The 26,254-nt window shown below is 38.3% G+C and overlaps 1 protein-coding gene across 3 annotated transcripts in view; it reads left to right on the forward strand.

Moving 5' to 3' along the window:
- MAN1A1 (mannosidase alpha class 1A member 1) overlaps nucleotides 1–26,254 on the forward strand; it is a 208,136-nt gene that overhangs the window by 44,025 nt on the left and 137,857 nt on the right. For all 3 annotated transcript variants that reach the window (XM_008263299.5, XM_008263300.5, NM_001195721.2), the window contains 2 exon segments: nucleotides 2,065–2,161; nucleotides 14,380–14,495. In XM_008263299.5, the coding sequence (XP_008261521.1) occupies nucleotides 2,065–2,161; nucleotides 14,380–14,495 (213 nt within the window).

Here is a 26,254-nt window from a genome sequence, read left to right on the forward strand (position 1 = left end):
GCTTTTAGCACCTTATTATTCATAGGGTAGCAGACACTCAATAAGTGACATTGCCTGGTTACTCAGCCTGATACCCACTGAGAAGAAAGTACAAATTGAGGAATCTTTTCTATAAGCATATACTCAAAGAAGTAATGCTTTTCCTGGGATATCTTATGCCTTAATTCCATCTTCTCTAGGTCGAAATAAAGGATTACTGTTTTGAGCCAGTCTCAAAACAGTAGTTTTTTGTTAGTGTTAGTGTTCCCTTTCACAATTGCAAAGATAAATATGCAGAAAAATATCTTTGGTTTGCTTTCAGATTTTATTTTTTCATGAAGGTTTTAGTACTGCATTTGAAGTTCTGATCAGCCTCTGGTTTAAGCCTATTTTAATCCTTCTACATGGGATGTCAGACTGTAAAACCCTAATTAAGTTGATGAAAGACTACAAAACAAAATTAAGGGGCCTGTGAAAATTGGGGTGGGGGATCAATCCTATCTATTGATTTCTTTGTTAACAATTGAAATTTAAAAGTGACCTTCTTGTCTTGTCAGCTCACAAGAACAGAGTCTGGAGAGATTAAATGCCTTCATCCACTTGGTTCTTGAACTGACTCATAGCTAGTAGCATTTTGATGTTTTCAAATATTTGTATAAGTCATAAGTCTAAGTTAACAAGTTATTTTATATGCATTGTGAATCTGATTTTATGGTTATTCTGTATGCATGCATGTACACTCAGGCAAATACCTAGTGTCTGGTAGTTAGCTTTAATGTAGTGAATCATTTCCAGAGGTGACCAACCACTGGAATTAGGTAGCAGTGTGACTGTTCCTCTTGGCTTTATAGATTACCTAAAAAAACATTCTTGATGCTCCATTCAGGACATTTTGATCACATTGCTGTCTTATTTTTAACTTTAACTCATAGAAATCCCACAGGATGAGGAACCCATTTTGAAAAACGTGTCACAGCAGTTTTTGAAATGTAGGCATCTACGCAATTAGTGTCAAATTTTCCTTTGGGGAGGGAGATAAATTCATTTATACTACAGAGGTAACTTAAGGAAATTCTGTGTTAGTGGTGCATTGTATAAATGATCGTGTTTTTTTTTTTTTTTTAAAGCGGTCCATTCCTCTCTGATCTTCAAATCATGATAGTCTATGCCTATTTTATTTAATGGGAAAAAAACTTGGATATAACCTCAAGGAGTTTTTCTGAATATATCTATTCTTTTGGAGGCTCATTACTTTCTATTTTTTGTCATGGAAACTTAATTAAATTGTTTCAATATCGGTTTAAAATTTAATGAACTTGTAACTGTCAGCCATCTATCAAACTGTATACAAGATGCAAAAACACAGGCCACCCTTTTTGGTCCTTCCATATACCCTATGAGTAGTTATCCCCATTTTTTCAGATGACAAAATAGAGCTTCACAAAAACTATGACTATGCATGAGTATGTGACTTATCAGTGGCATTCTGGATTATAAATCAGGTTATCTGGCCCTCAAATGTATTATACATTTCAATAAAATTAACTCATAAGAAGAAAATTCTATTAACACTATTTTATGCACATTCTTTGATTATTGGGAGATAAACAACAGTGCATTAAAAGAAGATTCTGTTGCTGATTCCTTAAAGAACCTTTAAAGCTTCATTATGTCGGCACCGCAGCTCAATAGGCTAATCCTCCACCTAGCGGTGCCAGCACACCAGGTTCTAGTCCCTGTCAGGGCGCCAGATTCTGTCCCGGTTGCCCCTTTTCCGGGCCAGCTCTCTGCTGTGGCCCGGGAGTGTAGTGGAGGTTGGCCCAAGTACTTGGGCCCTGCACCCCATGGGAGACCAGGAGAAGCACCTGGCTCCTGGCCTTGGATCAGCGCATTGCGCCGGCCACAGTGCACCAGCCGCGGCGGCCATTGGAGGGTGAACCAACGGCAAAGGAAGACCTTTGTCTTTGTCTCTCTCTCTCTCACTGTCCACTCTGCCTGTTAAAAAAAAAAAAAAGCTTCATTATATGATTTATTTTGTAGCAAAAACAATTCAAATTTTAATACTGTTTTTATTTCTTTTCTCAGATGATGGAACATGCTTGGAATAGTTATAAACGTTATGCCTGGGGATTAAATGAACTGAAACCTATAACTAAAGAAGGCCATTCAAGCAGTTTGTTTGGTGAGTAGAATGTGCTTTGGTTTCTTAGTAACAGTATCACCTGAATTTATAGATAGTGGTGGAGGCAGGGGAGTGTGTAACGAGGTGACCCTCCAGGACATCTCATTAGGGAACTTGAATGCATGATGGGCTGTCTGTGAGGTCTGCACAGTGTGAACTCAGATGGCACAGTGGGCTGCACGTAGGAGGGACCTGTGTAACTTGAAAAAGTGCTGCTGTCAGAGGCATAGTTACAAGGAGTCTCACTTTGTGGATGTGGGGTACAGCATCAGGACATTTTAGCTCCTAGAGTCCTTCCAGGAGAGGAGCAATCGTCAGCTGCATCAGTTGTGGGTAGGTATACGCAGGCTGGCCAAGACGACCAGTTGAGGTGATCTTCACTGGATATCAGCTTTGGCTGTGAGTTTCTCCTCTTTGAAGAGAAAGTGAGGATAATTTCAGCCAGTATTTTTGAACTTCTGTTTATCCACTTTTACATGCCCTATTGCATTTGGCTCTCACAGTTGCCTCTATGGTTGGTACTGTGAATATTAATAATGTTCTATTCTGGAAGTGAAAAAGCTAAGTAACAGAGGGTTTGATGAAATCTTTGGGACAGAGATCTACCCAGTCTCTTTCTTATGGCACTTTCATTTCTTTCTAGCTCCAAAAATTTTGTCTGTAAGGAATGAGATGAAGGGAATGAAGCCTTATTCTGAGATTACTGAATTCACCAGCAGAACCCGACTTTCTGTACTTTGAATATGTGAGATAATATACATCATATAGCACATAGCATTTTTGACTGACCATTCAGCACTTACTGTGTACCTGATGCCATTCATACATCATCTCATTTGACCTCATTACAATATCTATTTTATAGTGAGGAAAATGAAACTCAGAGATAAGCCTTCCAAGAGATAGTCACTCACTAACTGGTTAAGCTGAGTCTTGAATCCTGATGTGTATTTCTAATCCCACCACTATGCTTTTCTGTTTATTTTAGACCTTCCATATGTTTGGCTGCATTGCTGGCACTACTGTTAGTGAAGATAGTACAAGTCTGCAGAGTTCATGGCCTAGCCCAGAGTACTTATGAGGGGGCTTCAAAAAGTTTGCAGAAAATAGAGTTAAAAGATGTTATTTTGGTGAACAAAAATGAGATTCATGTGTAATATGTTTTTTCATGATGCACATCTTCTGCAGACTTTCTGTATGCTCATTTGTATAAATAGTGACTTAAAGCTCTAAGGTAGTTCAGAGGATACTTATGCAAAGTTCTGAGGAAACAATTGGATCTTGGGTGGGGTGAGTTGCAGGGGTAGCACTGGGAAGTATGCAGAAAGGAGGCTGGCTGGTCAGTCACAGTGACCTAATTTAGACATGAGAAGGATCCCAAGCTTGGAGTCCTGGGACTAGAAGAGACTTCAGTTGCTGGTAGTGTTTTCAGGACACAGTGACCCATTATTGTTTGTGGTGAGAGGCAAAAACTGAATGGAGAAACTCTGAAACTTCATGTTGAACCAGAGGTCTCTATGTTATTATTATTTATTATTATAATTTTTAATAAAAACTATCTCCATTTTTGCTTTTATCTCTATGAAAAATGCAAATGACAGAATTTCAGTCTTTTATGGCTGAATAAATAGTTCATTGTGTGTATATACTACATTTACATAAAAATAACTTGTGTGTTAATTTTCTATAATCTTTATCAAGGAGATTATTTGCTTGTCCTTTCATATGTTCGTGGCTTTAAATTTACTATAGAATATTAAATACATCCTAGTCCCTTTTGCCTCACTTTTTATATAGTTTTCATTAACTTTTTCAGTAATTAACTTTTTTCATAATCTAGATAATAACTCACTCTTTAAAGAAAAAAGGAGTTTCAGGTATTGGTATAAGGAAATGCAATATTAATAATTGAAATGCTATTTATCTCATTCCATCTTCAAATTAAAATAGGATACATAAAGATTTCTTATAGTAACACCAGTGTACTAGGACTTATTACAAAAATATAAAGTTCTCACTTTTACAAATAAGAAAAATTATTCTAAAAATGTTTTCCAGTTTTAATTGACACCTGGTAGCTGTACACAGTTATGGGGTACAGTGCAATATTTCAATACATGCAAACAATGTGTAATAATCACATCAAGGTTTTTAGCATGGCCATGATCTCAAACGTTTATCACTACTTTGTGCTGGGAACATTCAAAATCCTCTCTACAGCTGATTTGAAATGTATAAATAGTTATTGCCAACCATAGCTATCCTACTGTTGTGTAGAGCATTAAAGTTATTCCTCCAATCCAACTGCAGCCCTGTACCCATTAATCATTCTCTGTCCTTCCTTCCTACCCCAACACCCTTCCCAGGCTTGATAGCTGCTATTTACTCTCTACTTTTGTAAGATCAACATTTTAGCTTGCACATACAAATGAGAATGTGCAGTGTTTGTCTGCACCTGACATATTTCACTTAAGAGAGTGTCCTCTGGTTCCATCCATATTGCTGCAAATGACAGAATTTTATTCTTTTTTTATGGCTGAATAGATGTTTCATTGTGTATATATACTACATTTACTTATCCATTCATCTGTGCGATGGACACCTAGGTTGATTCTGTAAAGGAAAACTTTTAAATGACTTCTTTAACCTACTTCTCAGCCAACTTTCTTATCTGCATGTCTTCCTGTATATTTTCTCAGTAAGTCAATTAGAAAAAAGAGAAATTTAAATTCTTTACCATTATGGCTTCTTAGGAAATGGTTCTCAATTTGCCATGATTTATTCTGATCTTTGACCTTAAAAACAGTCTTACAGCCTTGATTTTTGTTGTTGTTGTTGTTATGTTTTTTTTTTTGTCTTTTTTTAGAGAAAGTATTAATCACTAAGAATCTGGGTTTTCTCAATTATTAGCCAGTAGGTAACCCTTTGAGACTGCTTCTTTCTCATGGTTGTTTCTTGCTAGTTATGTTGAACCTTATATCTAAATCCCATCAAGAGCAAAACTGGTTATTTTATTAAATTAAAACAATTTTTTTGTTTGTTTGTTTGTTTTTGTTTGTTTTTTTTTTAACTTTTATTTAATGAATATAAATTTCCAAAGTACGATTTATGGATTACAATGGCTTCCCCCACATACCGTCCCTCCCACCCACTACCCTCCCCTTTCCCACTCCCTCTCCCCTTCCATTCACATCAAGATTCATTTTCGATTATCTTAATATACAGAAGATCAGCTTAGTATACATTAAGTAAGGATTTCAACAGTTTGCTCCCACACAGAAACATAAAGTGAAAAATAATAGATGATTTTTTTAAATGATGATGAAATCAGATCAGACCTATTGTCATGTTTAATCCCAGTGAGAGTCAAGTTGGGAGTTGATAATTTCTTTTTTTTTTTTTTTTTTTTTTTTTACAGAGGATCAGTTTAGTATACATTAAGTAAAGATTTCAACAGTTTTTTGCACCCCCATAGAAACACAAAGTGAAATATATTGTTTGAGTACTCGTTATAGCATTAAATCTCAATACACAGCACATTAAGGACAGAGATCCTACATGAGGAGTAAGTGCAGTGACTCCTGTTGTTGACTTTACCAATTAACACTCCTGTCTATGGCATCAGTAGTCTCCCTATGCTCCAGTCATGAGTTTCCAAGGCTATGGAAGCCCTCTGAGTTCTCCGACTCTTATCTTGTTTAGACAAGGTCATAGTCAAAGTGGAGGTTCTCTCCTCCCTTCAGAGAAAGGTACCTCCTTCTTTGAAGACCTGTTCTTTCCACTGGGATCTCACTCGCAGAGATCTTTTGCCAGAGTGTCTTGGCTTTCCATGCCTGAAATACTCTCATGGGCTTTTCAGCCAGATCCGAATGCCTTTAGGGCTGATTCTGAGGCCAGAGTGCTATTTAGGACATCTGCCATTCTATGAGTCTGCTGAGTATCTCACTTCCCATGTTGGATCACTCTCCCCTTTATTTATTCCATCGGTTAGTGTTAGCAGGTACTAGACTTGTTTATGTGCTCCCTTTGACTCTTAGTCCTTTCATTATGATCAATTGTGAACTGAAATTGATCACTTGGAATAGTGAGATGGCATTGGTACATGCCACCTTGATGGGATTGAATTGGAATCCCCTGGTATATTTTTAACTCTATCATTTGGGGCAAGTCAGCTTGAGCATGTCCCAAATTATACATCTCTTCCCTCTCTTATTCCCACTCTTATGTTTAACAGGGATCACATTTCAGTTAATTTTTAACACTTAAGAATAACTGTGTATTAATTACAGAATTAAACCAGTCATATTAAGTAGAACAGACAAAAAAACTACTAAGAGGGATAATGTATTAAGTTGTTCATTAACAGTCAGGGCTATGCTGATCAAGTCACCGTTTCCCATAGTGTCCATTTCACTTCAGGAGGTTTCGTTTTTGGTGTTCAGTCAGTTGTCACCGATCAGGGAGAACATATGGTATTTGTCCCTTTGGGACTGGCTTACTTCACTCAGCATGATGTGTTCCAGATTCCTCCATTTTGTTGGAAATGACTGGATTTCGTTGTTTCTTACTGCAGTATAGTATTCTAAAGAGTACATATCCCATAATTTCTTTATCCAGTCTACCGTTGATGGGCATTTAGGTCGGTTCCAGGTCTTAGCTATTGTGAATTGAGCTGCAATAAACATTAGGCTGCAGACCGCTTTTTTGTTTGCCAATTTAAATTCCTTTGGGTAGATTCCAAGGAGTGGGATGGCTGGGTCGAACGGTAGGGTTATTTTCAGGTTTCTGAGGAATCTCCAGACTGACTTCCATAGTGGCTTGACCAGTTTGCATTCCCACCAGCAGTGGGTTAGTGTCCCTTTTTCCCCACATCCTCGCCAGCATCTGTTGTTGGTAGATTTCTGAATGTGAGCCATTCTAACTGGGGTGAGGTGAAACCTCATTGTGGTTTTGATTTGCATTTCCCTGATTGCTAATGACCTTGAACATTTTTTCATGTGCCTGTTGGCCATTTGGATTTCCTCTTTTGAAAAATGTCTATTGAGGTCCTTGGCCCATCTCTTAATTGGGTTGTTGGTTTTGTTTTTGTGGAGTTTCTTGATCTCTTTGTAGATTCTGGTTATTAACCCTTTATCTGTTGCATAGTTTGCAAATATTTTTTCCCATTCTGTCGGTTGTCTCTTCACTCTCCTGACTGTTTCTTTTGCAGTACAGAAACTTCTCAATTTGATGCAATCCCAATAGTTGATTTTGGCTTTGACTGCCTGTGCCTCCCGGGTCTTTTCCAGAAACTCTTTGCCTGTGCCTATATCTTGAAGGGTTTCTCCAATGTTCTCTAGTAACTTGATGGTGTCAGGTCGTAGATTTAGGTCTTTAATCCATGTTGAGTGGATTTTTGTGTAAGGCGTAAGGTAGGGGTCTTGCTTCATGCTTCTGCACGTGGAAATCCAATTTTCCCAGCACCATTTATTGAATAGACTGTCCTTGCTCCAGGAATTAGTTTTAGATCCTTGATCAAATATAAGTTGGCTGTAGATGTTTGGGTTGATTTCTGGTGTTTCAATTCTGTTCCATTGGTCTATCCATCTGTTTCTGTACCAGTACCATGCTGTTTTGATTACAACTGCCCTGTAGTATGTCCTGAAATCTGGTATTGTGATGCCTCCGGCTTTGTTTTTGTTGTACAAGATTGCTTTAGCTATTCGAAGTTTCTTGTGCCTCCATATAAATTTCAGCATCATTTTTTCCAGATCTGAGAAGAAGGTCTTCGGTATCTTGATTGGTATTGCATTGAATTTATAAATTGCTTTTGGGAGAATGGACATTTTGATGATATTGATTCTTCCAATCCATGAGCATGGAAGATTTTTCCATTTCTTGGTATCCTCTTCTATTTCTTTCTTTAAGGTTTTGTAATTTTCATCGTAGAGATCTTTAACGTCCTTGGTTAAGTTTATTCCAAGGTATTTGATTGTTTTTGTAGCTATTGTGAATGGGATTGATCTTAGAAGTTCTTCCTCAGCCATGGCATTGTCTGTGTATACAAAGGCTGTTGATTTTTGTGCATTGATTTTATACCCTGCTACTTTGCCAAAATCTTCTATGAGTTCCAATAGTCTCTTAGTAGAGTTCTTTGGGTCCCCTAAATAAAGAATCATGTCATCTGCAAAGAGGGATAGTTTGAGTTCTTCCTTCCCAATTTGTATCCCTTTAATTTCTTTTTCTTGCCTAATAGCTCTGGCTAGAACCTCCAGAACTATATTGAATAGCAGTGGTGAGAGTGGACATCCCTGTCTGGTACCAGATCTCAGTGGAAATGCTTCCAACTTTTCCCCATTCAATAGGATGTTGGCTGTGGGTTTTTCATAGATTGCTTTGATTGTATTGAGGAATGTTCCTTCCAAACCCAGTTTGCTTAGAGTTTTCATCATGAACGGGTGTTGTATTTTATCAAATGCTTTCTCGGCATCTATTGAGATAATCATATGGTTTCTCTTCTGCAGTCTGTTAATGTGGTGTATCACATTGATTGTCTTGCGCACATTAAACCATCCCTGCATACCAGGGATAAATCCCACTTGGTCTGGGTGGATGATCTTTCTGATGTGTTGTTGCATTCTATTGGTGAGAATTTTATTGAGGATTTTTGCATCTATGTTCATCAGGGATATTGGTCTGTAATTCTCTTTCAGTGCTGCATCTTTTTCCGGCTTATGAATTAAGGTGATGCTGGCTTCATAGAAAGAATTTGGGAGGATTCCCTCTTCTTCGATTGTTCTGAATAGTTTGAGAAGAATTGGAGTTAGTTCTTCTTTAAATGTCTGGTAGAATTCAGCAGTGAATCCATCTGGTCCTGGGCTTTTCTTTGTTGGGAGGGCCTTTATTACTGTTTCAATTTCTGTCTCAGTTATGGGTCTGTTTAGGTTTTCGATGTCTTCCTGGTTCAATTTAGGTAGGTTGCATGTGTCCAGGAATCTATCCATTTCTGATAGGTTTCCCTGTTTGCTGGCATACAAGTCCTTGTAGTAATTTCTGATGATTCTTTTTATTTCTGTGGTGTCTGTTGTTACGTTTCCTTTTTCATCTCTGATTTTATTGATATGGGTCTTTTCTCTTCTTTTTTTAGTTAGTTGGGCCAATGGGGTGTCAATTTTGTTTATTTTTTCAAAAAACCAGCTCCTCGTTTGGCTGATTTTTTGTAATGTTTTTCTTGATTCAATCCTGTTGATTTCTTCTCTGATTTTAATTATTTCTCTTCTCCTACTAGATTTGGGTCTGGTTTGCTGTAGGTTTTCTAGATCCTTGAGGTGAATTGAAAGCTCATCTATTTGGTGCCTTTCCAATTTCTTGATGTAGGCACCTATTGATATAAACTTTCCTCTTAACACTGCTTTTGCTGCTTCCCATATGTTTTGGTATGTTGTGCTGTTATCCTCATTTACTTCCAGAAAGTTTTTGATTTCTCTTTTGATTTCTTCTATGACCCATTGTTCATTCAGGAGCATGTTATTCAATCTCCATGTGTTTGCGTATGCTCTAGGGATTCCTGAGTTGCTAATTTCCAACTTCATTCCTTTATGGTCTCAGAAGCTGCATGGTATGATTCTAATTCTTTTGAATTTGCTGAGACTTGCTTTATGGCCTAGTATGTGGTCAATCCTAGAGAAGGTTCCATGTACTGCTGAGAAGAATGTAAAGTCTTTAGCTGTAGGATTGAAAGTTCTGTATATATCTGTTAGGTCCATTTGGGCTATAGTGTCGTTTAAATCTACTGTATCCTTGTTGATCTTCTGTCCGGATGATCTGTCTATTTCTGAGAGTGGAGTATTGAAGTCCCCCAGTACTATTGTATTGGGGTCTAAGTCTCCCTTTAAGTCCATTAACAAATCTTTTAGATAAACCGGTGCCCTGTAGTTAGGTGCATATACATTGATAATTGTTATATCTTCCTGTTGAATTGATCCCTTAATCATTATGTAGTGTCCCTCTTTGTGTCTCTTAACGGTTTTTGTGGTAAAGTTTATGGTGTCTGATATTAAGATGGCTACGCCCGCTCTTTTTTCATTTCTGTTGGCATGGTATATCTTTTTCCAGCCTTTCACTTTCAGTCTGTATGGATCTTTGTTGGAAAGATGTGTTTCTTGTAAGCAGCAAATAGATGGGTTTTGTTCCTTAACCCAATCAGCCAATCAGTGTCTTTTAACTGGACAGTTCAGGCCATTCACGTTCAATGTGACTAATGATAAGTGGTAACTTTGCCCTGCCATTTGCCAAAGAGAAGTTCTAATATATGCTTTGAATTCCCTGTGATCTTTTGCTGTGAGGTTTCCTTCCTTGGTTTCCTTCCTTTATCTTCTTTCATATTGATGACCGTGTTTCTGTGTTTCTGTGTGTAACACATCTTTAAGCATCTTTTGCAGGGCTGGACGAGTGGCAACAAATTCTTTCAATTTCTGTTTGCTATGAAAAGTCTATTTCACCTTCATTCACAAATGATAGCTTTGCAGGATATAATATTCTGGGCTGGCAGTTTTTCTCTCTTAGTACCTGGGCTATATCTCGCCATTCCCTCCTAGCTTGTAGAGTTTCTGATGAGAAGTCAGCTGTGAGTCTGATTGGAGATCCTCTGAGAGTAATCTGACGTTTCTCTCTTGCACATTTTAGGATCTTTTCTTTATGTTTCACTGTGGAGAGTTTAATTACAACGTGTCGTGGTGAGGATCTCTTTTGGTCGTGTTTATTAGGGGTTCTGTGGGCTTCCTGTACTAGGATTTCTCTGTCCTTCTCCAAACCTGGGAAATTTTCTGCTAATATCTCACTAAAAAGGCCTTCTAATCCTTTCTCCCTCTCCATGCCTTCAGGAACTCCTAGAACCCGAATGTTGGGTTTTTTAATAGTATCCTGAAGATTCCCGACAATATGTTTTAGATTTCTAATTTCCTCTTCTTTTCTTTGGTCTGACTGTATCCTTTCCTGTTCTCTGTCTTCTAAGTCCGATATTCTCTCTTCTGCTTCACCCATTCTGTTTGTAAGGCTCTCTATTGTGTTTTTCATTTGATCTATTGAATTCTTCACTTCAGTCACTATCCCAGTTTCCTGTTGTACTAGTTGTTTCGTTTCATTTTGATTCCTCCTTAATATTTCATTTTCACGAGAGAGATTTTCTATCTTGTCCATTAAGGATTTCTGTAGTTCAAGAATTTGTTTTTGAGAACTTCTTAATGTTCTTATCAATTTTTTGAGATCTGCTTCTTGCATTTCTTCTATGTCATCATCTTCATAATCTTGAATTGGGGTGTCTTTTTCATTTGAGGGCTTCATGTTGACTTCCTTGTTTTTATTACCTTGGTTTTTGCGTTTGTTATTTGGCATATTGGAGATATTTGGTTTCTTCACTGTGGTGCTTTTTCTTGTTATACTATGACTCTAGATTAAGTGGACTATCTGTTTTTGATGGAGCCTTAGGGCTTGAGATGGGTGTGGCCTGAGAGCTCTATTTGGTGTGCCAAAGGTGACACTCCCAGGTTAGGCGTGGTAAAACTCTCTCTCTCTCTCTCTCTTTCTTTATTTTTTGATTCAAAAGGGAAGTTATTCTGCACAGCTGAACGAAGTTGGAGGTAGTTAGCAGGCAAATGATATACCCACAGGAGCCAGAGATCAGAAGCTCTTTCCCAGGGACCACACAGGGAATCTGTTCGGCCCTCAGAGTGGGCTCAAATTCTCCTTCAGTCTCCCACTGGGTTGCCAAAGTTACGGAATTGTAGCGTCTCTGGAGAGTGCTCACGTGAATTCCGTGAGTTCTCTCCCCCACCGTCTCTTTTTTCACAGTCTAAGTTCAGTAGCACCACAAATTTACTAGGTCCTAATCTCCTGTTAATTTGCCCCGCCCAGAGTCAGGTTTTTCTGCTAGGCTCAGGGCCGGTGCAGACCTGAGGTCGCTCTGCTTATGACTTATGTCCAAGATGGCGCCTGCTCTTTGTCTTGCTCGCCCTTGAGAGGTGAGCGGAGAGAGAGAAACCCGTGTCCGTACCAGTCACCTTTTTTTTTTTTTTTCCTCTCTCTCTCTTCCAGTTAGCCTGGTGAAGTTTCCCCCCACCCCGGGGGTCGTTCCCTCTAGTCTCCTCTCTCCACTTGCCTGCCGGTGTCTCGGGCTATTGAGGTTCGGCTCACCTTGCGTTCCAGCGCTGGTGTGTTGAGTCTGCCGCTGGTGTCCCGAACTGTGGACTCCCACGCTCTCCACGCAGGTCCGCTCCCCTTCCAGCGCCGATGTGTGGACTCGGAGCCCTGGACGTTCCAAGTCTCCCCGCTGTTGTCTGTGTGGCACGCACTCCCCTTCGAGCACTGGCGCGCAGAGCCTGCAGCTTGCGCAGCTCGGTCCCGCGGCTTGGCTTCCGCGGCTCGGTCCCGCGGCTCGGCTTCCGCGCGGTGGGCGACCTTGTTCTCCCACTAGGTCCTCCGATTCACGGCCACTCAATCCAGAAGAGTTTCCTCTGCAATATTTTCCTGGTTCTTTTTTCTGAGGCTACCGTAACTCCCCTTTTATTAAACTAAATTTTCCCGGACTATCGGTGCGCGCCCTCACTATTGTGCCATCTTGGCTCTAATGCCAAATTAAAACAATTTTAATGAACATAAAAAATTGTCTCAAGCATTCATGTTCTCCACATTCCACTCTAAATAGGACACTAAAACTGTAATTTCAGAATTTCAGAGGTAAAAAATATTTCACCTGGAATTGTACCTCAGAAAGATATTTTGTACTTAACAGGTTATACTCAGTGTAAAGTTAAAATATAAGGAATAAAAACATTTTAAAGCACTTAATGACAGAGAAGTGATACACCAATGAAAATATGAAGCTATTATAACATTTTTAAATGCCCACAGTAAAATGTCCCCACCAGTGTCTCTTTAAATCCATAGTTCTAACTCAAAAATAGTTACATTTTTAAAGAAAATGGAGTTATAGTAAAATATGTCATGAAATGAAAAATAATACTCTGGTTGTTTTCTCCTAATCACTTTTAGAATTACTGTTTACATCTTTTAAAATCAGGTATTTTAACATTCCATTACTTATAATTTCTACTGATCATTTCTCTCTTTGATATTTAAAGAAGTATTGTCACTAAAATAATTTCTACTTATGTGCAGTTGGTCTTGAACTATGAGAAACAATGTTTATAGAAAGTATAGTACCCAGTCTTTCAACAGCTATTCACTGGGCATTACCGTCAGGTGTGTAGGGCATTATAAAGAATGTGGAGATGAACAAAATATTATCTCTTTTCTGTAAGGAAGTTTACACACTGAAAGATATACACACAAGTAATTGTAACCTGAGACTGAAACTGATGAGTGTCAGAGCAATGTGGAGTTTCCATGTTAGGAGTTCAAAGGAGATAAATGAGAGTCCTGACTTGCCAGGGGTCCAGTCTCAGTCAGGGTTTCATAGAGGGGTGAAATTTCATTTTAGAGCAATCATTTCTTAGAGGTATCATGAAACAATTTTAGATCTAGAAATTATATTCTAACAGTTTTGCACAGGTGTACTTTGATGTAATTACACTAACATTAATTGCATTGCTTTTTTTGTTTTAGGCCTATTCTTTTGATAGAGAATGCAGTCATAAATGGAATTTTAAGATCTTCATTTTCTACAATTCATCAGCCTGTGATAACTTTTGGTTCAGTTGTAGTTTTTATATTTTCTTTCGCTAAAAGAATTTTGACTGTATTCAGTATTACCAGTTATTAATAATTCCAGTACTACCCTCTTTCTTTCCTGGGTATGGTCAATTGGTGTGTAGGAAGATACCAGTGTGATGGTGCAGTGGGTTAAGCTGCAGCTTGCAACACTGGCATCCCATATGGTTTGTGCTGGTTTGTGTCCTGGCTGCTCCGTTTCTGACCCAGTGTGCTCTCTTGCTCTAACTCTCTCTCTATCTCCCACTTTTCCTCTTTCCCTCTCTTGTTATCATTCTGCCTTTCAAGTGAATATTTTTTTTTAATTTGTAGCAAAATAGAATTAAAAGATAAGTTTGATTTGGTGCAAAAATTTTGAAATCCATACATCTGAAGAATCTTAAAAAATTTCAAAAATTTTTTGCACCAAAGTGAACTCGTCTTAATTCTATTTTCCACAATCTTTGTGCAGTACCCTTGTATATATTTGTCAAAGATATTTTACTGAATAAGTGTTCTTTTGATATCTTCAGGTACCATCAAAGGAGCAACCATAGTAGATGCCCTGGATACACTTTTTATTATGGGAATGGAAAGTGAATTTCAAGAAGCCAAATCATGGATTGCAGAGAATTTAGATTTTAATGTGGTAAGTTTAAGTTGCTAATTCATTCCTTCAATCTCAGTTAACAGGGATAAATGTATAGTGGGACACATTACTGTATTATGATATACTGTAGCAGAAACAAATCTGATTCAGAACTAAAGATAGTGCCTATTTCTATTATTGCTTGTTAATTTTGATTGGAGGGAACTATACCCTATCAAATCTAATTCAGTAGCCATTATTTTACTTTATAATGATGTTGACGGAAAAAAAAAAAAAAAACTTATTCAGAGAAAAGAAAGTGTGTTGGAGGGAAGGCACTGTGGTGCGCTGCTTGCAATGCTCACACCCCATATGGCAGTGCTAGATCAAGTCCCCACTACTCTGCTTCCGATACAGCTCCCTGCTATTACCAGGGAAGCAGCAGCTCAAGTACATGGGCTCCTGCCACACTACTGGGAGACCCAGGTGGAGTTCCTGGCTCCTGGCTTCAGCCTGGCCTAGTCCTGACTGTTGCAACCATTTTGGAGTCAAATGGTGGTTGGCAGCATTCACTCAAGTTCTCTCTCTCTCTCTCTCTCTCTCTCATTCTGTCTTTCAAATAATAAATAGCTAAAAAAAAAATAGTATGTCAGCCTGGCAGTTTTTTAGCTATTCATTTATGGTTGCCTTATTTGTATTATTTTTTATCTGAGATTACTTTGTAGAAATCCTCATAAGCTTCTCGACCATCTGGTAAGTATTTTATAATATATGTAAATTCCATAACCAAGCATAAGTAATGTGCTGTATGTGAAAATGGACAAGGAAAGAGGTCTCCCTATTGATCCCTAAGCTTTAGGGCACTCTTGTTCTCTCACAAACCAAGTAAAAACACCAGGGTCAGTACAAATATTGAAGGCTTTTCCCCATCTCTTTGGAGATATATATATATATATTTTTTTTTTTTTCTGCTCTTCTAATTAATTGCTGTATAAATAGCACTTGGGAGACCTTAAGGACAAACAGATAAGTCTGTCTGATCATTGCATCTAGAATATAAAAGAGACTATTTCAATACAAAGAGACCTTAGAGATCAATGTGTTAAGATTTTTTTATTTTAAACATGAGAAAACAAGTGTAAGGAGCTAGTGATTTTCCCTAAGGTTGTAGAGATAATTGATTGGAATGACCCTGGTTGCTCTGATAATTACAGGTAAGTATGAAAAATTAAAGCAATGGAAAAAAATTATTGATTTTTTTACATGTTATTTCTGTTAATAATACTTTTGCCCTGTCTTGTTATTATCATAAAATTTACCTACTCACCCTCAAAAACCTACCGGCTTGTCTGCCACTATCTATGTGATCACTCTCTCTCTCTCTTCTCAGCAAAGAGTGAAGAAAATGATAACTAGGTTCCTCCAGAACCTTATGATGGAAAGCAGGAAAGTTGACCTTCATAACTCTATACCTATGAACTTAATTTGGGGGTTTGGGGAGTATATGTCTGATTATTATAGTCATGTTGACCCAAACCTCCCACAATATTTCAACAGCTCTTTGCTTTCATGACCAGAGACAGTAAATTGTAAATTTAAATTGTAAATGTAAATTCCATAACCAAGCATAAGTAAAGTGCTGTATGTGAAAATGGACAAGGAAGGAGGTCTTGCTGTTGATCCCTAAGCTTTAGGGCATTCTTGTTCTCTCACAAACCAAGTAAAGACACCAGGGTCAGTACAAATAAGTTTAAGGCATCCTAAACTTGGAGTAGAAGTGGGGATGAATTAGAGTGTTGAAAGAAGTTTTATTTAAAAGGACTAAGCACCCATTCTCCCAAAAGCAATTTATAGAATCAGTGCGATACCAATCAAAATACCAAAGACATTCTTCTCAGATCTGGAAAAAATGATGCTAAAATTCATATGGAGACACAGGAGACCTCTAATAGCTAAAGCAATCTTGTACAACAGAAACAAAGATGGAGGCATCACAATACCAGATTTCAGAACGTACTACACGGCAGTTGTAATCAAAACAGCATGGTACTGGTACAGAAACAGATGGATAGACCAAAGGAACAGAATTGAAACACCAGAAATCAATCCAAACAGCTACAGCCAACTTATATTTGATCAAGGATCTAAAACCAATTTCTGGAGCAAGGACAGTTTATTCAATAAATGGTGCTGGGAAAACTGGATTTCTACATGCAAAAGCGTGAAGCAAGACCACTACCTTTCGCCTTACACAAAAATCCACTCAACATGGTTAAAAATCTAAATCTACGACCCATCAAATTACTAGAGAGCATTGGAGAAACCCTTCAAGATATAGGCACAGGCAAAGACTTCTTGGAAAAGACCCCAGAAGCACAGGCAGAAAGCCAAAATTAACAACTGGGATTACATCAAATTGAGAAGTTTCTGTACTGCAAAAGAAACAGTCATGAAAGTGAAGAGGCAACCGACAGAATGGGAAAAAATATTTGCAATCTATGCAACAGATAAAGGGTTAATAACCAGAATCTACGAAGAGATCAGGAAACTCCACAACAACAAAACAAACAACCCACTTAAGAGATGGGCCAAGGTCCTCAATAGACATTTTTCAAAAGAGGCAATCCGGCCAGCACCGTGGCTCAACAGGCTAATCTTCTGCCTTGTGGCGCCGGCACACCGGGTTCTAGTCCCGGTCGGGGCGACGGATTCTGTCCCAGTTGCCCCTCTTCCAGTTCAGCTCTCTGCTGTGGCCCGGGAGTGCAGTGGAGGATGGCCCAAGTGCTTGGGCCCTGCACCCCATGGGAGACCAGGAGAAGCACCTGGCTTTTGCCTTCGGATCAGAGCGGTACGCTGGCTGCAGCGCGCAGGCCGCGGCTGCCATTGGAAGGTGAACCAACGGCAAAAGGAAGACCTTTCTCTCTGTCTCTCTGTCTCTCTCTCACTGTCCACTCTGACTGTCCAAAAAAAAAAAAAAAAAAAAAAAAGGAAATCCAAATAGCCAATAGACACATGAAAAAATGTTTAGGATCACTAGCCATCAGGGAAATGCAAATCAACACCACAATGAGGTTTCACTTCACCCAGGTTAGAATGGCTTACATACAGAAAACTATCAACAATGGATGCTGGCAAGGATGTGGGGAAAAATGGACACTAACCCACTGTTAGTGGGAATGCAAAGTGGTTAAGCCACTATGGAAGTCAGTTTGGAGATTGCTCAGAAACCTGAATATAAATATAATAATATAAACCCTACTATACAACCCAGCCATCCCACTCCTTGGAATTTACCCAAAGGGAATTAAATTGGCAAATAAAAGAGCTGTCTGCACCTTAATGTTTATTGCAGCTCAATTCGCAATAGCTAAGACCTGAAATCAACCTAAATGACCATCAACAGTAGACTGGATAAAGAAATTATGGTATATACTGTATAGAATATTATACAGCAGTCAAAAACAATGATAACCGGTCATTTGCAACAAAATGGAGGAATCTGGAAAAGATCATGCTGAGTGAAATAAGCCAGTCCCAAAGGGACAAATATCATATGTTCTCCCTGATCAGTGACAACTAACCGAGCACCAAAAAGGAAACCTGTTAAAGTGAAATGGACACTATGAGAAACAGTGACTTGATCAGCCCTTGTCCTGACTGTTGATGTACAACTTAATACTTTCTCCCTTTTAGTATTTTTTTGTTGTTGTTTTACTCAATACTATTGGTTGAACTCTGTAATTAACATACAATTATTCTTAGGTGTTCAAATTTAACTGAAAAGTGATCTCTGTTAAATATAAGAGTGGGAATAAGAGAGGGAGGAGATGTACAATTTGGGACATGGTCAAGCTGACTTGCCACAAACGGTAGAGTTAGAAACGTGCCAGGGGATTCCAATTCAATCCCATCAAGGTGGCATGTACCAATGCCATCTCACTAGTTCCAGTGATCAATTTCAGTTCACAATTGACCATACTGATAGGTCTAAGAGTCAAAGGGATCACATAAACAAGACTAGTGTCTGCTAATATTAGCTGATAGAATCAAAAAGGGAGAGAACGATCCAACATGGGAAGTGAGATACACAGCAGACTCATAGAATGACAGATGCCCTAAATGGCACTCTGGCCTCAGAGTCAGACCTTAAGGCATGTGGATCCAGCTGAAAAGCCCATGAGAGTTTCTCAGGCATGGAACGCCAAGACACTCTGAAAAAAAAAAAAAAGACCTAAATGAAAGATCTCTGTGAGTGAGATCCCAGCGGAAAGAACGGGCCATCAAAGAAGGAGGTACCTTTCTCTGAAGGGAGGAGAGAACTTCCTTTTTGACTATGGCCTTGTCTAAATAAGATTGGAGTTTGTGAACTCAAGAGGCTTCCATAGCCTTGGCAACTCATGACAGAGCCTAGGGTGATTACTGATGCCATAAACAAGAGTATCAATTGTTAAATCAACTAAAGGAGTCACTGTGCACTTACTCCCCATGTAAGATCTATGTCCTTAATGTGTTGTGCAATGTGAATTAATGGTGTCACTAGTACTCAAACAGTACTTTACACTTTGTGTTTCTGTGTGGGTGCAAACTGTGGAAATCTTTACTTAATATATACTAAATTGCACTGAACAGTAATTGTATGTCTCAGAGTAGCTATTGGGATTCTGCATGTTCCCAACACGAGTGATCAGCATTTGAGGTGACGGGTATGCTAATGAACCTGGTCCTTACATGTTGTGTACATGCACTGGAGTACCGCACTGGACCCCATGTGGATGTATGTATGTGTCAGTTATGAATAAATACACGTCAGTGTCAAAAAAATATATATATATACTAAATTGATCTTCTGTATATAAAGATAATTGAAAATGAATCTTGATGTCAATGGGATGGAAGAGGGAGCAGGATATGGGAGGGTTGCAAGTGGGAGGGAGGTTATGGGGGGAAAAAGCCACTGTAATCCAAAAGCTGTACTTTTTTTTTTTCTTTTGACAGGCAGAGTTAGACAGTGAGAGAGACAGACAGAGAGAAAGGTCTTCCTTCTGCTGGTTCACCCCCCAATAGTTGCTACGGCCAGCGTGCTGCGCCGATCCGAAGGCAGGAGCCAGGTGCTTGCTCCTGGTGTCTCATGCGGGTACAGGGCCCCAACTGGGACTAGAACCCAGAGTGTTGATGCTGCAGGCAGAAGTTTAGCCTATTCAGCGGCGGCGCCAGCCTAATAACTGTACTTTTGAAATTTATATTTATTAAATAAAAGTTAAAAAAAAAAGGACTAAGCACAAAGGCCTCTCAAGATAACAAACAAGGTATAGACTATAGCAGAAGTTGGTTGGCTGGCCTTATACCATATGTGATGTTTTTATTGCACATCAGGGACCTGTGAGAAAGCAGAAGGGATTAAGATAGGGGATCTCAGACTATATAGAAAAGAACAAGTCACTTGGCTTCTTTACTTTGTAAGATATAGGAATTGAATTATTATCAAGTGACTGTTCAGATACTGAATGGTAATGTTTTCTTATTTAATATTTTTGTTTCTAGTAAGATTATATTCAATTACACATTTTAGGACTATTAATGAGGATCCTGGAATATAGCCTTCAATATATACCATAAATATTTACTTAAAAAATTAAGGGCTGGCATTTGTTACAGTAGTAAAGACGCCACTTAAACTGCCCACGTCGCATATCAAAGTGACTGGGTTCCAGTCCCAGCTCAGTTTCTGATTCCAACCTCCTGCTATTGCATTCTCAGGCAGCCGGTGATGGCTCTCACCAACATGGGAAACATGGATTAAGTTTAAGTTCCTGGCTCTGGCCTGGCTCATGCTATTGTGAACATTTGGGTAGTGAATCAGGCTATGGAAATGTGCTTCCTCTCTCTTTCTCTCTGCCTTTAAAATTAAAAAAAAAAATAAATGATGTTAAAAAGAAAGAAAAGATTCCAAGCATAGGTCACAAATTTCTGTTTATTACACATTTCTTAATTTGGAGATTCTTGAAACATATTTTTTGCCAGCCTTTCTTTGGGTATTCCCATGTTTTTTCTTTTTAAAAATATCAGTTATTGGGGTCGGTGTTGTAGCATATGGGTTAAGCCTCCTCCGATTTGTGTCCTGGGTGCCCCACTTCTGATCCAGCTCCCTGCTAATGGCCTGAGAAAGCAGTGGAAGATGGCCCAAGAACTTGGGTTCCTGCACCTACTCAGGGAATTCAGATGGAGTTGCAGGTTCCTGGCTTTGTCCTGGCCCAGCCTCTGCTGTTGCAGCCAATTGGGAAGGAACCAGCAGATGGAAGATCTCTATGACTTTCAGATAAATAGATAAATCTTTTTAAAAATAACCATAAATTATTAATAATATCTAAAGGTTGCCCATATTAAAAATAGTAACACATATATTTAGGAAAAATATATTGATTTACTCTAATCATTGCAGTATAAAATTCTTCAGCTTACTGTTTTCAGTTTATATTCATGCATCTTACAAGAAATTTGTTTTACATTCACCCACTTTACCTAGATATCCTAATGGTTGTTTATTGTTACTCAGTTATCAAAATAAAAAAATTTTCCACTTTATCTGAAGGAAGGAGAAGTTGACAAATTTAGGAAAAAGAGAAAGTCCTTTTTGTGATTAGTATGTAATATCATTATAGTTTAAATATGTTATACCTTGTATTTAGTACTTTTTTCTGATAAAGATTTTAATAGTATGACGGTATTTTTAAAAATTAAATGAATGCACCAAAACTTATTGCAAGGGAAAAGTAAACGGAGACGCTGTTGTTGAGCATGAGTTTATCCTGTGATAAACCCCTAGATGTGAACAGGTCTTCCAGTCAAGAATAAATTCGTTTATATGTGAAATACTCGATTTACATCACTTAAAAGTAAAAGTAAATGCTTTTTATTGGTTGATACTGTCATTAACTAAAACTTACTTTCATTTCACAAGGCACAGCAAGTTGATTCATTTTGCATACTGGGTATCACAGAGTTCAAATGGTTTCATTAACTAGCTTAAAATAAGTCACCGAGATAATGTGTTTGGGGAATGGGAGCTCGGGTTCTATAGGTGTAGCTTCATTTTCAATTAAGTTCTCTGCAGAGGCACATGGATATTGGCAGGAGACCCTGAGAGGAGAGTCCAGTGGATATGTTTTCTGATTTTATTTCAAAGTAATCCTAGGACAAAGAATCTAGAACTGACTCTTGGTTATTCAGTAGTCACTCATGCATCTGTTAATTATTCATCAGGTGCCTTCTGAGGGTTAAGTCCTTACCCTTATGGGGCTTCTAGTCTAGCAGGAAAGTGGCCCGAGTATCCTGGCTAGAGCTGGGTCATCTGAGGAAGAAAAGAAAAAGGGGAAATTTCAATTTAATGGGTACCACGTACCTGTCAGATATTATGGTAGGTGATTTTTTTTCATACTTTATTTCATTCAGTCCTTGTGACAACCATACAGGGTAAGTGGTATTTTCCATATTTTTACAGGTGAAGGAGGAATGAATTAACCTACCCAAAATTATGTAGCATATAAGAGCTGTGATTTGAACAAAGTCTGCCTAACTCATTGACCCTGTTTCTTATTGAATAGGAAATACAAAAAGTTGAGAAATGTTGAAATAACCAGAAAATTTGAGTCCTTTAAAGTTGAGCACATAATCTTAATAGCACACTATTTAGAATGTGCCATTCAATAGGCATTTGTAAATGTTTGTTAAATGAATGAGATGTTAACTCTCTTGTTCTGCTTCCTGACAGACTATGCTAGATTCGGGTGGAAGATAACTTGACTAGGGAACAAGGGGAGCTGTATTGTACCATTTTTTAAATTTTTGTTTTTTATTTACTTGACCGCGGGGGTGGAGGGAGAGACAAACCAAAACCAGGAGCTTGGAACTCTATCTGGGTCTCCCATGTGGGTAGCAGGGACCCAGCTGCTGGAGCCATCACCTCTGCCTAGCTGAGTGCACACTAGCAGGAAGCTGAAATTGGGAATGGAGCCTGTATTCAAACCCAGGGATTCTGACACACATGCTGGTGTGTGCCCCCACCAGCATCTTAACCTCTAGACCCCTCACCTGTGTCATATTTCTGTATAGTTAGAAATGATCTGGAGTTCTAGTGTAGGTGATCTCCCTGCGTATTGTCACCTAACAGATCTGTGGTGGCTCCTGATGTAGGAAAATCATTAACATAAGGACAAATGAATAAGACTTTCCTATTCAGGAATTTCTAAATTCAGTTGTGAGCTTCCTGTTCTTTACTCGCACTTTAAAAAAAATTGAATAACTAGATCCTCACATGAGAAATATTGAAAACTATCTTCAGTAACAAATTTTGTAGCATATGTACAACTTTTCTCCAGATAAAAATTTCTTACATAAAATTTCTGTAAAAGCCAAAGCTATATTAAAATTATCCTTAAAAAGCATCTTTATACACTAAGGTAAAGTGCTTATCTCAGAATGAGAAGTAAAGCTTTGAGAATGAGAGAGTCATGACTAGTTCATTCCAGACAGTAACTAGCCATACATGGACACTGTGATCTTTGGCAGGCATCTGGCTTGTGCTTTTGATTGTAATGAACAACATGTTTTAGAAAGTGGAAGAACTGGTGGCAAGGGTGACTTTATTTTTTTAAACTTAAAGATTCAGAATGTTAGTGCATCCAACTGAAATGTTGCCCTACCTTTCAAGAAAGAAAACTTTAGGGCCGTATGTCAGAAGGATGTAAACTGACTTGAAGAAGCAACGTTGGATCTTCCCAAATGAGTACTTGGCTTGGATCCAGTGTTCCATGCCATAGAGCAGGAAAGAAGTGATGTTTGTCTTAGTGCTTCTCCTGAAAAAAGGCCTGTTTGAGAGCAGCGTTACCTCCCAGTGGGTGCAAATAATTTAGTTAATTATTCCATTGAATACAGTTATTTACTATATTCCATCTGAATGCTAAGGGGTACCTGCCAAGAGTGATGATTTGTTTTCTTGCTTTACTAGGATACTGAGCTGTTTTCCCCGACAATAATTAGCAGTGGTTTAGGCAGCTACTTGAAAGCCTTTCTGGACCTCATGGTTAAACGAACAGTTAACACAGAGAAGATGAGTATTTACCTATCTTTGTGGTCCAGAGGACTTGCATTTTTTTAACAATCTATAAAAATTTATCATGTCATTTAAGTATGAAACTAAAACCTACTTTGAACTTACTGTTATACTGACATACACTGTGAAATGTTGCAGTTTAATCTGTTGAAAGGACTTATGCTTAAACTTAATTCTCTCTTTTTAAATTTGTTATATAAGGTGAACAAATTTCATGTATTTCATATAAGCAGATTTAAGGGCATAATGATACTTCCCACCCTATCTCCTCCTTCCTTTCTTATTTTTCTTTTAATTGTTACAATGACATACATTAAGTTTATTTTCTAATCATAAGCTTAATCTTCCACTAAATAATTCAACAAGTAGTAAGAAGAAAATCCACTCTTCCTTAAGAGTATAGACAAGAGCTATAAACAATAACAAAATCTCAAAATGTCAATTTTACTCATACATTACTTTTTTATGCTCTGCATAATACCACAAATCAAGGAAATCATATTTGTCTTATGTGGACTGGCTTACTACACTAATCATAATTGTTTCCAGTTCCATCCATTTTGTTACAAAAGACAGGATTTTGTTCTTTTTTTCACCGAGTAGTATTCCATGGTATATACATACCACAATTTCTTTATCCAGTCATCAGCTGATGGACATCTAGGTTAATTCCAATGTATTAATACAACACATACTTTAAAATAACATTTATAAGAAATAGGCTTTCCTAAGTACCATTTATGAATATTTAGATTCGGCATACATTGATAAATAAATGTGTATGCTACCCTAAATTTGAGGTGACTTCAAAATGTTTGTGGAAGAATAGAATTAAAATGGAAAAATATAAAATATAAGCTTTATTTTTCAGCATAAATTCCATCAAGTTCAAGGCACTTAAAAGCACTGATATCAGCCATTCGGTCCTTCTAAAAGAACTGAGGATCCAAGAATAATAAGCAGATGTTATTCTTCCTTGGCCCTCTGGAATACCACCAAGTGAAGTGCTTGAGCTCTCCAAAAAAAGTGTTGCCAGGACCTTTACTCTTCACTGCGTTTGCTTCGACTATACCACTTCCACCTCTTGCAGCCATTGTTTTGTTTGTGCTTTGTCTTCAGCATCATACTGAAGAAGCCATGTTTCATCTACAGTTAGAATTCTTGGAAGGAATGTTTCAGGATCTTGATCCCATTTGTTTCAAATTTCCACTAAAAGTCCTATTGTTGTCTATAGCTGACGTGAGCACAACAGTTTTGCCACCCATCATGCGTAGTCTGCTCCACTTTAATTTTTCAGTCAGAATTATGTAAGCTGAACCTTTCGAGATGTCTATGTTGTCTGTTGTTTTTGCTATTAATGATCAGTAATTTTCAGTTAGGTCACAGAGTTAATTTTTTCCTCACAAATTAATGTGGATGATCTAATGCAAGCTTCATCTTCAACATTGTCTTTTTTTTTTTTTTTTTGAGAGGTAGAGTTACAGTGAGAGGGAGAGACAGAGAGAAAGATCTTCCTTCCATTGGTTCACTCCCCAAATGGCCGCAACGGCTGAAGCCAGGAGCCAGGTGCTTCTTCCTGGTCTCCCATGCGGGTGCAGGGTCCCAAGCACTTGGGCCATCTTCTACTGCTTTCCCAGGCCACAGCAGAGAGCTGGATTGGAAGAGGAGCAGCCGGGACTAGAACTGGCGCCCATATGGGATGCTGGCTCTGCAGGCGGAGGATTAACCTACTGCGCCACAGCACCGGCCCCAGCATTGTCTTCTTAAGAAGAGTCGTCATTTGTAAATTTGATCTCTTTGAGGGCATTAGCATTACCTCTATAAATTTCTCATAAAGCATGAGTGATTTCACCATTTTTCCACCTAAGCTTCACCATAAGTTTCATGTTCATTCTTACTTCAATTTCAGCAGAATTCATGTCACTCTGATAGGGCCTTTTTTCAAACTGATGTCTTTGCCTTCCTAAGACTTAAAACTAGATCCTGCTCAGGCATGTTAGGATGAATTTATTTTAGTGCAGAATAATTTGAAATTCATGCATTTTCTATGAACTGTTTGAAGATTCCATGTATAGATATGGCCTATAGACAGTCACTGGTATTTAATCACTGACTTTGAAAAGTCTCATGTTTCCAAATGATTCTTCGTAAGCACAGTTACCATATATACATAGTTGTGGAGCAGTTGCTGTTAAACACAGATTGTACTGTAGAGGGGCACTGTTATCACAGCTTGCTTGTTTCTCATGTGTGACAGTAGCTTGAGGACCTCAGCATTATGGTTCACTGATTAAAAAGCTGACAGGGAATTTTGAGGAATAGCTAGCAAAGGAGCAATGTCTTTCAAGGATCAAAGAGTTGCCCTTAAAAAAAAAAAGGAAAACTATTATATTTTGAATATACCCTGAAAATCAAATACTGTAGAATTTAAGCATTTTCCCCCAGAAGACTTTTATTTAAGGTATACAAACTTCATGCATGTCATAAATACATCTTCTGAGAGGTTGTTTTCCAAGAGATCATTTTCAGCTTAATGTAATCAGTCTGATCTGTGATGCTCTGTGGATTCATAAGAAGACAATTAAGAAGGAGAATTCTTGTACCAGTTTCATTATGAATAACTAGCATAAGGTTTAAAGATCATAAGAAGCAGCTCTTCTCCCTCTTAGGGGAAGCTTGTGTCTGTGTAGTTCCTTAGGCAAAAGGAAGT

Source organism: Oryctolagus cuniculus, chromosome 5 (genome assembly GCF_051225735.1).
Source record: "Oryctolagus cuniculus isolate XC-2025 breed Fujian yellow rabbit chromosome 5, ASM5122573v1, whole genome shotgun sequence".
NCBI classification, from domain to species: Eukaryota; Metazoa; Chordata; class Mammalia; order Lagomorpha; family Leporidae; genus Oryctolagus; species Oryctolagus cuniculus.